The 14,164-nt window shown below is 46.3% G+C and overlaps 1 protein-coding gene and 1 long non-coding RNA gene across 4 annotated transcripts in view; one reads left to right on the top strand and one right to left on the bottom strand.

Moving 5' to 3' along the window:
* The window catches only part of LOC119022944 (nucleolar protein 4-like), a 148,692-nt gene extending 139,207 nt beyond the window's left edge, over nucleotides 1-9,485 (bottom strand). Inside the window, exon 1 of one of the 2 annotated variants that reach the window (XM_037104427.1) lies at nucleotides 7,324-9,485. In XM_037104427.1, the coding sequence (XP_036960322.1) occupies nucleotides 7,324-7,776 (453 nt within the window). In that variant the 5' untranslated portion in view covers nucleotides 7,777-9,485. The remainder of the gene's footprint in view (nucleotides 1-7,323) is intronic. The other variant, XM_037104425.1, reaches the window with a different exon arrangement.
* Nucleotides 8,404-12,711, top strand: LOC119022945. 2 transcript variants are annotated; one of them, XR_005076131.1, is made up of 3 exons: nucleotides 8,404-8,529; nucleotides 10,360-10,696; nucleotides 10,796-12,711. It is a non-coding gene; the product is annotated as an uncharacterized LOC119022945 (long non-coding RNA). The 2 variants fall into 2 exon arrangements; XR_005076130.1 differs by having other exon boundaries at nucleotides 8,415-8,529; nucleotides 10,357-10,696.
* The last annotated feature ends 1,453 nt before the right edge of the window (nucleotides 12,712-14,164 follow it).

Here is a 14,164-nt window from a genome sequence, read left to right as displayed (position 1 = left end):
CAGAGGGTCACATTACCCAGCATGCACTGCTGTTTAAAGTTATTCTGCCAAAAGCCTGTGCTGTCAGCGCAGCAGCTCAAAGTTTTCTTGAAAACATCACAGAGTTGATTTTTTTAGTGTCTCTATTGTTCTGCGGCAGTTTGCCCGCCGCTTCACCCAAGATCTGGCCCTCGCATAACCTCTCCATGATGAACAGTTGCTTACTCACACAGGCTTATGATAGGTTAGGGTCAAAGGGAGGGTAGGACACACACACACACACACACACACACAGACCAGACACACACACACACACCAGAGTCCTACCAATTCCTGTCAATTTAGGGGGTTTATAATGACAGAATAAGGGGTTCTTTGAGATAGCAGAGATCACTGAGGCCTGATAGAGGGGCCACGACAATTAAGCTGTCCCTGCTTTAAACAGACACACAGACGATCAGACCCCCAGATGCACAGGACAGTTCGAGTGTGTGTGTGTGTGTGTGTGTGTGTGTGTGTGTGTGTGTGTGTGTGTGTGTGTGTGTGTGTGTGTGTGTGAGAGAGAGATGAAGAAGGCAAGTCATTTGTTCGCCCCTCCTCCTCCTCCCATGATTCCACATTGGGACAATTTGTGTCTGTTAGCAGGCAGGACACACACACACACACACACACACACACACACACACACACACACACACACACACAATGAGGTCTCATTCGTCCATCTGTTTCACCTAAACATACTGATTTCCATCCCACCACAGTGCTGATAAGAGCACAGGCAACGCTGGTTATTGGCGTCATTTCCAAGCCAGCGCCGCTCCGTGGATCTGACCCAGCTGATTCTTCCTGAATGAGACGGCAGCTCCTTCTCAGGACATCACAGTTTACATCGCAGACGTTTGGCTTTTGTTCCCGTGCAGCAGAACTAATCAGAAAGGCAGCGCTGATTTGTGAGTTCCTAAAATTACAAGCAAGCAACAGGTAGCATCACTAACGAGCAGCCCAGTGTAAACTGTCTGAAAGGTGTTTATCAGCTGTGAGGTCTAACAGTCGCCGAGACATTTAGCAGCTGCACTCGGGTCAGAATCACGACTCGATAAAGTCACATCCACACGAACGAGAGAGTTAATTAACAGAGACACAGCGAGATGTTCAGACAGGAGGTGTTAGATTAAAAAACAAGAACACGGGAATGAAAAACTGCTGAGTGACACTGAGTCACATGTTGTAACTGTGCAAATGGCAATAAATTAAATTTCTTTCTTACTTCTTATCATCTTCATTTAGATTTGTCTCATATTTGCTCTTTAAACAGCACTGTGGTGTCTATATTCTTAAAAGATCTATAAAGTATTTTCGTTTCTGGTTCTGACGGTGACGTCCCTCCTCAGTATTGTGACTTTACTCTCTGATTGACTCCTTGTATTTCCAAAAAAAAAGGGAGAATGACGGTCTGTGAGTGGAGAGCAGAGGGCAGCAGGTCAGAGGCTGAGCGGCGCTGGTCACTGAGAGGAAACGCCTCGCTGATGGAGCAGCTGATGGACTCGCTCTACGTTTGGCTTCGAGCTGACCAACCCTCCTCTGTCTGCAGTGAAGAGAGGGGAAGCAGTCATCACATGTACTTGACACGACTGTCTAGATAGTGACTATTATTAGTCCCAACAAACCACTCAGCACTTCCTCCTTCTGCTGGAACTTCAGACTGCGTTTGCCACCAGAGAAACTGCTCACTGTGTCCTGCAGAGACCGTCACTGTGCAGACGAGCAAACCAACTGCAAAAGTGCATCGAGTCACATTAATCTTCAGGCTTCAAGAGAGATGCAAGTTCGTCTTGAGTGAAGTCAGAAGAAGGAGGCTGCAGACTGATGATGGGCAGAGACGTCGAAGCAGAGGAAGCTGACGAGTCGTGTGATTTATGAACGTGATATTCTAAAACACAGAGTCCCAACAGAGTCCATTCCTGTGTCACACTTCTCCAATATCATGCAACTTCACCACACAATCCTGAATTAACACCTGTAATCTTCCTGTGTGTGACTGGAAGGATCATTCAGGACCAGATGAAACACTTCAGTATTGATAAGGAAGTTGAAAACAAAGCCATGATGGGTAGAGATTATACAGACATGTCCTGGTGATTGTATGCTTTAAGAGCACTTCACATTAATCAGGACTGTACATGAAACCAGAGACTCCCAGCAGCAACACGGCCGCTCGCTCTACTAATTAAGCTAATTAAAAAAGTGCCCGCTTGAATTAACTGAAGGGGTTTTTTTTCCTACCGGCACCAGTAGGTTAAAACAAACTCGTTATTATATATCCTCTTTTTTTTTTTTTTTGAGTAACTTCAGCGTTCTGTTGTGTGTAAGAGAAGAAGAAGACGGCTGGACGCCTCATTTCATGGTGAGTTATCAAAGGGAAAAATAAAGCTGTGTTCAAAAATGTAAAAAGGTTTGTTTGATGTAAGTTTGAACAGATGGGTGAGAGTTAACTTTGCATGAAGGAGTGTTTCTATGGTGACTATATGCCTCATGCTCAGAAGTCTAATTAAAGTGTTTACCACAAAACGTCTGACATGTCTCATTAGAAGACTTTAACAGCCCACGACAGCTTTCTCACTTCATTCACTTTTTGGTGAAATAAATAAATAAAAAACCTGCAAAAGATGAGAGAGTGATCACTTTCACACCTTAACAGGAGCATCTTCACGTTTTAAGAGCATGATTTGTTTTGTACAAACGTGCACAATAAAGAAACAACTTCTGCTTCTTCTTGCGAGACTTTCGCCAAATCTACGGTTACCATGAGCGCTGACTCGGATGACTCGGAAACCTTCACCAGGAGGCAACAACACCTGACCGATGACAAGCCCAAACTGAACCGAATTTAATTATTCATCATCTAAGTAATCGGAAGGTCGCTGGTTCGAATCCCCAGCTCCCCCAACTGCATGTCGAAGAATCCTGCTCCTGATGACCAGTTGCTGCCTTGCATGGCAACCATCAGCATGTGAACGGGTGAAAAGCAAAATCCATTTACCATATTTATAAGTGGTATTTAAATGACCAATCAGGCAGTAAGCAGTAACAGAGCACTCAACTCATAAAAACACATTTTTCAACCAGCCGCAGCCGACATTAAACCATTAGACGAGAGGCGTCTTCTTTTATTTCATCTCTTGACACAGAAGAAGTGAATCACTGTGACGTCGAATCTCTGAGCGAATGACATTTGACAACTTCCACACCCACGATGCAAATAATACTTCTGACAAGGTCACTATTTAGGATCAGCAGTTGTGTAAAGACGTGATTTCAGTATTTAAACATCTACAAAAAGGCAGAGAAACAGGTTGAGAGCTCGTATAACTGGAGGGAAATCATCTAAACAAAGAGAGAGGACCAGCGTGAGCTCTGTGACACTTTCTATCAGTTATATTCTCACCAGTCTCTACTAACTCTGATTACTAGCAACCTGTAATGTGTCTCACCTGTGTGTTCTACCTTTACTGTTAACTCCTCATGCATTCATTCATAAGCGCTGGCTGCAAAGTCAACCCAACAGTCCCCAGGAGAGAGAGAAGAGAGAGACGTCTCCTCAGTTCTTTCCTCCCTTCATCGCTCTGCACCTGAGATCAGCTGAGCGCTACACTCATCACTTCTATCGCCTCACGCTTCTCTGTGTGTCTGCGTACAAACAACTGATCAGCCGCTGATGCAGTCGGGTCAGATCCCTCTCAGCATGACGCAGGCGGAGAGAAAGCAAGAAGCTGATTTGAGCCATAAACACGAGCATTCAGATCTCGTTTAGTTCGACGCGTCGCTCAACAGGTAGCAGGAGAGATAAAGAGACGAGAGCAGAGCTTCGATCTGCACAGCGACGCCGAGGTTTTAAACAAATAAGTAACACAGCAGCTTCTCTTCACGGCTGTCAACTGCCACCGACAGGCGTTCACTTCCTGAAGAGCCACCACAGAGATTTGAGCTGAAGTGTTTTATTTATAAGTGCTGCTGTTGAAGGTAAAAGTTGAAGAGCATGACGACACCAAGGTCGGTCAGCGCCACACTGGTTCAACACACGGTGAAGGAGCGTTACATCATCATGTTTTCTGCTCCGGCCAGCATTCCTTTGGTTGTCGTTGTTCTGGAGGGTTTTTACAGCAGCCACAACATCGTGCTGGGATGAGATTAAACAAAAGTATCTGCTCTGCCTGACGCCACCAGAGGGAAGTGAGATCCGGGCGAAGCGACCTGCTAACGCCAACCTCAAATCCTCATGTACATGGAAGTGAGCGCAGGCTGAAACCGTCCACACCGGTTCTGACACCGGCCCAGTTAGAGGCAGAAGACACGGACGCACATTTAGCAAGCTGAAGAGAGAACAGGAGGAATCTCTCTCTCTCTCTCTCTCTCTCTTTCTCTGTGTCTTTGTCTAAACAGCCGGATCGACAGATACTGAACAGACTCAACAGAGCTGCTGCTGCTGCTGCTGCTGCTGCCATGACTGAGACACTGAGAGACACTGAGAGACACTGAGAGACACTGAGAGACACTGAGAGACACTGAGAGACACTGAGAGAGAGACAGACAGAAAGAGAGGGAGAGAGGGAGGAGAGGAGGATTTACAGAAGACACACTCCGCGTGGTGGTTTCCCGTCCCCGTCTCCTCGTCTCCATCTGAATATGATATGAAATGATTTGGGACGGGGGTGCAATTAGCCGAGCGGTAACCATGCCAACGAGCACCTCAAACCCCTCCGAGCTTCAACATCCGCCCGTCGGCTCAGCCGGCGGAACGACCCGACTGCCTCCTCGAGTCTGCACACACAAAGAAACCGTTCAGACGAGGCTCTCCAGTCTGTTTGAGACGGCTCGCAGCTGATTGACGGACGGACAGACAGAACTGAATTGTTTTTCTAAATATAGTGTTTCACAATCACAGAAAGACGCCCTTTTCTTTTCATTCATGTCTGTGAGTCACTCCACTCCGCCGGCCTCTGCTGTCAGTCAAAGGAGAAGAGTAGAAACACGATGGGTTTGAATCCCCATCAGTGAGCAACAGGTACAGGTACGCTGATCACAGCCGCTCATCAGCATCAACTGACACACTAATCAACAACCAGTATTGATCTCTGATGCTGAGGTGTGTAAATGAGCAGGAACTGATGACTGACAGACGTGAACAACAAGAACTGTAAACTCTTTCTTCTACTGCTGCAAGGAACCATTAATTAACCTCATTGTTACGATCATGTCTTGCTTCAATTAATCGTTCCGTCTATAAAACATCAGAATATGTGAAATAACTTCAGGGAGCCCACAGTGATGTGCTGCATCCTCTAAAACTACGAAAGACACGTTGAAACTGTTCTGAATGCTTCTCTCAGCTCCAGATTGTTGCTGTTTGCAGGTTTCTACGTCTCCATGCTGAAAAAACAGACTTTCCTCCATGAAAACACATTTAAATCCACTCGTCGTGTTGACAAAAGTCTCAAAATATTGATACACATCGATACCGAATGTTAGTTTCAAAACTGTTGCAGCATCGACACACAGTCCCACCGGACAGACATAATAAATCACTGATGATTACTACTGAAAACTCATCACTTAACCATTTAAAAAGGCAAAGAATGCACCCAGTTGTGACGCCCTGCAGGACTCGAGCCCGGCTGACTTGTATCTGACATTCCCATTTCCTGTGTTGTCATAACAGAAGCATCATTATTAGTACAGACAGTACAGACGCCTCCTTATATTTATCATTTAAGACAGATCTGAAGTTCTGCGCCTCCGATGTGATGCAAACTTTTCCCCGTTTCAAAGTGTCGTGTTGAAGTGTCGGTGTCATGACAACACAATCCACCAGATCCAGATCTGTATCAGGATCTGCAGAGAACTGAACCCACCCACAGGTACAAACCACCTCAAGACGCTGGATTTAATTTTTCATTAAGATCTTTGTTGTTCCCTGAAGATTTAGTGAAAATAATCACTCTAGAAGGAGAAACCAATCCTGGATGCAACCCATTAACCAGATATAGTTGATTTATTCTATAATCCTCACAGTTGGAACTTTCTGGCATGATAAACAAAGTGAATGATTTTTTGACAAGAAAAACTATGAAGACACCAAACAAATCATATTCACAATCATCCCAAAAATATCAGCGTGATTAGCAAATCACAGAGGCTGTGATTCATCTGGCTGTGGACGATGAAGAGGCCAATCAGACGAGGCCCTCTGCGGCTGTACGACACAACTTTAGATTTGTGGCGCGAGGAGAAATGGCGTCCTCTGATCCAGCAGCAATATTTGACCATTTCTTCATGATATGAAAGTATTTTTTTCTGCCTCGAAGAGACAGAAGTGCAACAACACAGAAGACAAAGACACAAAGTTGCACCAGCGTCACACCTGACACCTGTTGGTGGAGATGAGCTCGTTCAGGACGGAGGTGGATTAAAGGTGACCTGAATGTTTCCCTCCTCCTCCTCCTCCTCCTCCTCCTCCTCCTCTTCCTCCTCCTCTTCCTCCTCTTTTTACACTTTCTCAGCCTTCTTCAGATTGAAGATGAGACCACATGTACCAAAACATCTGAACTTCACGTCGTGGCTCCTGTTTTAATATTCATCTTTAGAGGAAAACAAAACCGAACCGAACCCTCAGTGAACATTTTTCTGTTTTCTGCGTTTCTTTTACGCTGAATATGTGAAATTGTGGTCGTGTGGAGAAGTTTTAACTCCAGGAAAAAGAAGATAAAGTGAATTTCTGCCTCGTGTTTTCACGTTCAGTGTTGAATTCTGAATTAATTAGTCATTTAAAAACACAGTCAACAAATTGAAGATGTGGAACTGAAGCCTGGCTGCCTCATAACTGTCATTTCCATCAGTAGTGTCATAACAGAAGCATCATTTTTACTCATTAGATATTTATAGAGCCGCTGCTGAATGTCAGCACTTTGTTTCCTTCTCTTGGTTTCATCTCATCATAAATACAACAAAGTGATGCGTGTCAGACACCTGTCACACCTGCGCGCCTGTCGATACACGATCAATTAAACTGATCACACACGAGTCCGCGCGTGAGCTGTCAGTCAGCCGGTGACGTGAACAGGCTGAGCTGCGCGCTGGAGCAGGTGAACAGGTGAACAGGTGAACAGGTGTGTGCTGTGGTCGTGGCTCCGAGCCAGCGAAAGTTACGGGACACACACACACACACACACACACACACACACACACGCACTATATTTCTTTACGCAAATAAGGGTAACCTCACAGTGGTGGACGCGCACGCACGCATGCATCACGGGACACAGATAAAGAGGAAGGTGCACTAACCGTCGCCTTGATGGGGACGAACAGAACCGGTCGGTCCGGCGCGCCGTTCTTGGCGTCCTGCAGCGTCCCGACCTGGAACCCTTTGGACTTGACCCAGAATTTGAATTTGGCGTTGATGTGGTTGTTGCCCTTCTCGTGCAGGAACACGCCGTGGCTGTTCTCCTCGTCCCCCTGGAGGAGGGTCTGCAGGATCTTGTTGTACTTGCGCCGGGTCACGGTCTTGGTCTTGCCGGAGTCCCCGTACGTCCGCAGGCACCAGTCCTGAAATTCGCCGAACATCTCCGCCCCTCCGCCCGCCGCGTCGGACGCAGGCACCCCGCTGCTGTAGCTGCTGGGACTCCGGCTCCTCGGCTGGGGCTGGTGGGTGGTGGTGGTGGTGGGGGTGGAGGAGGAGCAGGAGGTGGAGGTGCTCACCGTGTCCGACGCACTGTTGCTGGCTTTCCTGGTTGTCATGATAAACAACAACAAAAAAACGCACTTTTGTTTAAACTCCGGGTGAAGCGGCGTGTTGCTGCCTCCTCAGCAGGGGGCGAGCTGTCCAAACCCGGCGAGGAAAAAAACAAAAACCAAATCTTCAAACGTCTTTTCCCCCCCACTGAAGCTCTGACGGGATCAGACCGGCCCGTTAAAATTCTCCATTCCTCGCAGAAAAAAGAAACGATCCACACACCAAAGTCCGGGCGGTTGACTGGATCAGCGTGTCAGAAGGATCCTGACGTCCTTCCTCCTCGCTGCTATTACGCACCAATGGAGAGCTGCTGCGAGGAAGAAGAAGGAGACGAAGAAACAGAATAAGCGCTCACCGAGATGCCAAAACGGTCCAGCTGAGCTCCGGATCAGCCTCCTGTCACCGCGAACAATGAGACTGAGGGAGGCAGAGCGGCCGGGGCGGGCGGTGCAGGCGGGCGGTGCAGGCGGGCGGTGCAGGCTGGAGCCTCCTCAGACACACCTGTTAGAAGCGTGGGTCGCTCGGCCTGTCCCGTGGGGGACGTCGGTCACCGCCTCCCCCTCCTCCTCTATCACCTCCTCTTCCTCCTGTCTCTCCAACCCTCTTTATCTCTACAGTCAGGCTGTTTTTCTCTCAGGGTCTTTAAAACGCGGGTTCCTCCTGGTGCTGCTGCCGGGTCTCCATCCCCGCGGAGCCGAGGGAGCGCACGGTGCACAGACACACAACGACACGTCCCGAAATCAGCGGAATGGTTCCTGGTAGATATTCAGAACATCCCTCTTCCTTCTCCTCTTCCTCTCTGTCCTCCTCCTCCTCCTGCAGGCTGATGGGAGGCGGCCGGACACCTGTTTGAATCCTGTGTGTCTTTTTCTTCTTCTGGCACCTCAAAGCGCAGCGCGACGCCTCATTTCCTCCCCGCTCGTGCGACCAATAGCCTACTTAACGATATCGCGATATAGCAGCTGTAGTCCCTAAAATACACGCCAACTGCGACACCAGCAGCCCCGTTAAGCTCCGGGCTCGGTCGACGGGACGCACACACACGCTGCAGCTCGAGCTCAGAAAGCAGGAAGTGTCCAAAAAATGACCAAAACGCGCCGCGCGCCGCTGCAGACGGTCCCGTGGAGGCTGAAAAAGGGGGATGTGACAAATACCGGAGTGAGGACGAACCACAGATCTGGTTCCTGTAGTTCTGAAAATGAGTGACTGATCAGCAGTTTTCACCCAAACTGATCAGGATGATTGATCCACTTCATCCAGACATGGAGGCGAATTAAAAACGTCCTCGTGTGTCCGGACAGCGAGGAGAAAGGATGTGTGTGTGTGTGTGTGTGTGTGTGTGTGTGTGTGTGTGTGTGTGTGTGTGTGTGTGTGTGTGTGTGAGCACAGTCTGTCGGTACAATCAGCATGCTCTTATTTTGGAATATTGATTTGAAATCACCAATCAGCCTCCACATTAAAGGTCCAATCTGTAGGAAAAGTCTCATTTTAAGAGTTGGTACTGAGACCCAAATACAAATGGATCCTTCTGAAGGTCCAACAGGTGATTCATCTCGTTACAGTGCCACGTTCTGCAGGAGAACCTCGGGTTCTGCAGCCAGAGGCAGAAAGTAACTAGACAAATACTCTGTTATCATAGTCGAGTGTCTCTGTGACTTCTCCTCTCTACATCTGAACACAAATATCTGAACTTTCTCCTCCTCGCAGCTTCAGAACAGCATCGTAACTTCAGTCTGATATATTTTCAGACGCAGCGAGACGTAAGAAACCGTAAACAGACAGAGAGGGAGGCTGGAATGTGGAGAAAAGGCGTGTTAGTGTCTCGTATCTGCAGAGAGTTTCTGATTTTCTCTCTTTGTTGCTGCTCGGGACGCTTTACCAACCCAACATGTGTCTATTTGACGTCCTGGGAATGAGACTCAACAATTAACTGTCTTTGTGGTGCGTTCAGGAACAGCTCCCTTTAACTTTAACAGTCTTGGGCCTGTAATCTGTTACTTCTACTGGAGTAAAGAATATTTGTACTTTCTGCCTTTTTGCATCCCCGTCTTATTCAAAGTGCTGCTGAAAGCGGCTCTACAAACAAACCTTCCTTTGCCTTTTTATTCTTTAACACAATAAAACAAAAACCAATCAAGGCCGGCCCTCTGCAGCCCGTAAGATGAGATCAGATTTTACTTTATTGATTAACACATTAGAGAATGTCACTAATGAAGACATTTAATGGGAGGTTTTATCTCAAAGTGCCTTGGAGCGCCGTCAGTTCAGGGTTTTTAGCCGCTGAGGCCACAAGAGGAATCAGACTTCTAATATTTGCACTTCCTGTTTGAACCCTGAGATAAACTACACAGCACATGGCAGCATTTTATGAGCATCCTGCCTTTTGTGCATTTTATATTGAATCATTTGAAATAAAAGACAACAAATCCAAGTGAGAAAAACATGTCACACATGTTTTTAGATATCTCATCTCATCTTCCACTCTTTGGTTTTCATCACGTTGTTAAAAATAAACAAATGAATCAACAAGTCCTACATCAGAACTGATGCTCAAATTTAAAGAATGTCTTTTTTTTTTTTCTGAGGAGGAGGAGGAGGAGGATTCCCAGCTGAGGTCTCCAACCGCCACCCGATCGGTCGGATGCGACCCGTGAAATCAAGGAAGCGAGACGAAGAGACGAGCAGGCCGGTAACCTGCTGCAGAGAACAGCCGCGGTACACACATCAAAATAAGGAAGCTGGCAGTGAACCAGACTGCTGAGAACACTCCCACCCCGACACAGCCGCCTTAAAGAGGAACAGCACTCTGCCTGACAGTTTACATCATGTTCCCCCCCGCGGCAGCCCGGCCCGAGTCCAACCCGCCTCCTGCTATTTATGGAAAGAAGTTTATTCTCCTATGAATTCACAGTTACATCCTGGAAAGTGAGTGTGGCGTTCTTTAAATACCCTCCTTTAAGATCACACTTTAGGAGCATTATTATGCAACTTCTAACTAACTCTCCCTCTCTTTCTGTTCTGCAGATCTAAGCACATTTTCACTGACGTGTCTAACGGCAGCACATGTGGCGCCTTCTGTTGTTCGTCCTGACGTGTCTCCAACAAACACCTTCACTCACGTTGCCCCTGCATGTTGTTGTGTACAAGGGAATTATGATTTTTTTAACAGCCACAAGAGAAATCAGCTCTCAGAACTGTCCAGATGTCAAACCATAACTTCCCCTCCAGCGAGTCTCACCACCCCGTGAAGTGTTGTTCATGCTGGATTGTTTTTGTGTCCAACTGACGAACAGTTTTTCCTCTCGGAGCGAGAGAAAACCAGAGCTGGTGACTGCTGGAACAGCAGAGAGACAGTTTTATTTAGTTTTTCATATGAGCTATGATGAGGCTCTTATTCTTTATGGCTTTATTTTGATAGGACAGCTCAGAGATGACAGGAAATGACAGGGCCACAGGTTGGACTCGAACCCTGGACCGCTGCAGCGAGGACCACCGAGTCTTTGTGCATGTGATGTGCACGCCACCAGCCGAGCTGCCAGGACGGCCCGGATCTGATCCTGTCCGTGAGCAGCACTCCCTGTTCTCTCATGTAGAGTAAAGAAGCTGCGTCACCAGTGAGACAAAAACAAAAAAACACGAGCTGCCATCACAAACATTTACCTTACAGCATGATGACAAGTCTGGGCCAGATCCAGCCCGCCAGAGTAGAACGAGCTGTGGCCGAGTTCTGTGTCGGTTCTGGTCTGTTCAGTTTGCTCTCAGCTCAGATCTGGAGGAGCGGACGGCCCAGGTGCTGGTCTGGTGCGACGCAGATCTGTGCCACAGCGTTTTTACTATTTGGATCTAGCTTCCTGTTTCGCAACAGGAAATGCTCGGGGTCTTCAACGAGACGACATCAAGGTAAAGTCTTCAGTCTTCAGAGTGGTTTCACATGCGTCTGTTCAAGTCGGAACAGCAACACAGAAGCTCTGTGGAAATGTTAACACACGACTCGCTGACATTGACCTTTTGCATAAACATGGCGGACGAACGTAAATGTAAACGTAAACTTTGATTAGTTAGAAAAGTTATTTATCAGCATTAACTCAAGTCGGGTGAAGCTGTATTTTAGGGGTTTTAGGGAAACAACAAATCTGAGACACAGATCAACATTTTGTTTAAATGCTCTGAGAGATAAAATATGACACATCTTCTTTGTAGCGTCCATCTTGTTCCCACATCACAACTTAAAAGCTCATGAACACACCGACGTCAGAGGAACGACTCAGGAATCCTGGATCAGACTTCAGACATCCACCTGAAAACGACGTCCTGACATGCTGTGTGTGAAACATGAGTCTGTATCAAACAAAACCATCGTGTCACCGTCTTCATATCTGACACAACAGACCAACCAGACGGCAGCGAGCTTCATGTGTCGAAACAACCAACGCTGCAGTGAATCAGCATCACAGCAGCACACGGTGACAAACTACCAGTTCTGTTTGTCTCCACTTATCAGAGCGAATATCACAGCGAGCTTCAGACTGACGCTCATCGTTGCTCAATCAGGATCTGCAGCTACAGATATGACTGTGTGAAAACAGGAGACGCTGCTGGTCTCATGAACTTATTGACACCAGACCGAGTCTTCAGTTGGCAGAACTATTCGTGTAGAGTTGCAGCTTGAACCAGAACTGGTGCTGATTTTTCACAACTCCATTTTTTTTTTCATGTACTTGCAGAAAAAGTCTCTCGTGTGGTGAAATCAACATATTAGTAGAAATATAAAGTTAGAAGGTGACTTTGAGGTGGAGGACACACATTTAAAAATAAAGAAAAGAAAAAGAAATACTGGAGATCCGAGTGTAGAGAACATGTTGAGCCTCCTTTTACAATCTGGGAAATGTTTGAAATACTGACTGAAGTATGAAAATATTAAAGGTCATTACTCCTGGTCAGTCATGTGCACAAATTATCTTTTCTTATTATCTTTTTTTCTCCTTTTTCATTCCTGCAGGCCAACAAGATACACACATGTATTATTATTTTTAAAAGTGAAATATCCACGATACTGTATCATCCCTAAAGTGTCTGTGTGTGTGTGTGTGTGTGTGTGTGTGTGTGTGTGTGTGTGTGTGTGTGTGTGTGTGTGTGTGGGTGTGGGTGTGTGTGTGTGTGTGTGTGTGTGTGTGTGTGTGTGTGTGTGTGTGTGTGTGTGTGTGTGTGTGTGTGTGTGTGTGTGTCTTTCAAGGTGCACCGGGACTCTTTGTTTTTTAGTCTCGTACTTTGCGGTTGTGTTTATGTGCTCACATTTATAAAGGTGTGGCCCCTCGGAGAGTGTGTGGTATAAATACACAAACACACACACACACACACACACACATAGCAGCTACAAAAGTCCCTAATGGTCTCTAGAGAAGTTCTACAGAGAGACAACGAGAACAGAAAACTGCAGAACTGTGACCACATACAGGGAGTGGACACAATAACATGAACACTGTATAATAAAATATATTTAGAGGAACAACAACTCGTCCCGTCTCTTCACAATACAGCTTATAACTCAACCAACGGCACGAACCAGAGAAAACCGTCTGTGTTCATTTATCTGTCACATTTAAAACTTTCTTAACAGCCAAACTTTTTTTCCAATCTAGATGTCTCCAACTTCTGTCTGATTTTAATTTACGGACGTGTTGAACGCACGATAGCCGATGGAATATCTCTGCTCTCTCAATCAAAACAAAACAAAAGACAAAAGTTTCATGATGTCATGAAGAAGCGTGGGACCATGGGAGTTGTAGTCTTCATAGTTAATCATCTACCACTGTGAATAAAAATCTATGTTGACGGAAAAAATGAAGTTTTCAGGTTTAATTCATGTTATTTTTGGTCTTGTTCAACAACTTACTTACCGACGCCTTCACTCAAGTTCCAGCGACAGAGTCAAAAGACCCGTTACCTTGAATAAAATCATGAATTTGTCTGTGTTGTTGGGATTATTGTTGAGAAGTCTTCGTCTCTCAACGTGACCTGGGACATAATGTAAAGTACACAGCTAAACAAAATACATAACAAAGGTCTCGCTGCAGCTTTATGTGGAAATGCTCCATATTATTCTCACACATCAGTATTTTATTTTATTCTGACACATTCAAACACACATCAGGATGAATCCAACAGATATTTCCTGAGATAACGCTGAGAGTCGTCGCTGTTTTTCAACGACAGCTGAAGTTGAGTCGAGTCCAAACTGAAGCCGTTATGTTTGTGTCTGTTCGTCTTATCTGAAGGTCGCTGGCTTTCCCCGTAGGAATAAACCGATGGAGAGAAAAAAAACAGAAACTCGATCAAGAGGATGAAAATAACCTTCCACCAATGGGAAGTGAAAGTGTGTTTCAAAACACTCGT

The sequence above is a fragment of the Acanthopagrus latus genome, chromosome 7 (assembly GCF_904848185.1).
Source record: "Acanthopagrus latus isolate v.2019 chromosome 7, fAcaLat1.1, whole genome shotgun sequence".
Classification (NCBI taxonomy): domain Eukaryota; kingdom Metazoa; phylum Chordata; class Actinopteri; order Spariformes; family Sparidae; genus Acanthopagrus; species Acanthopagrus latus.
This window is presented reverse-complemented; position numbering and strand designations above follow the sequence as displayed.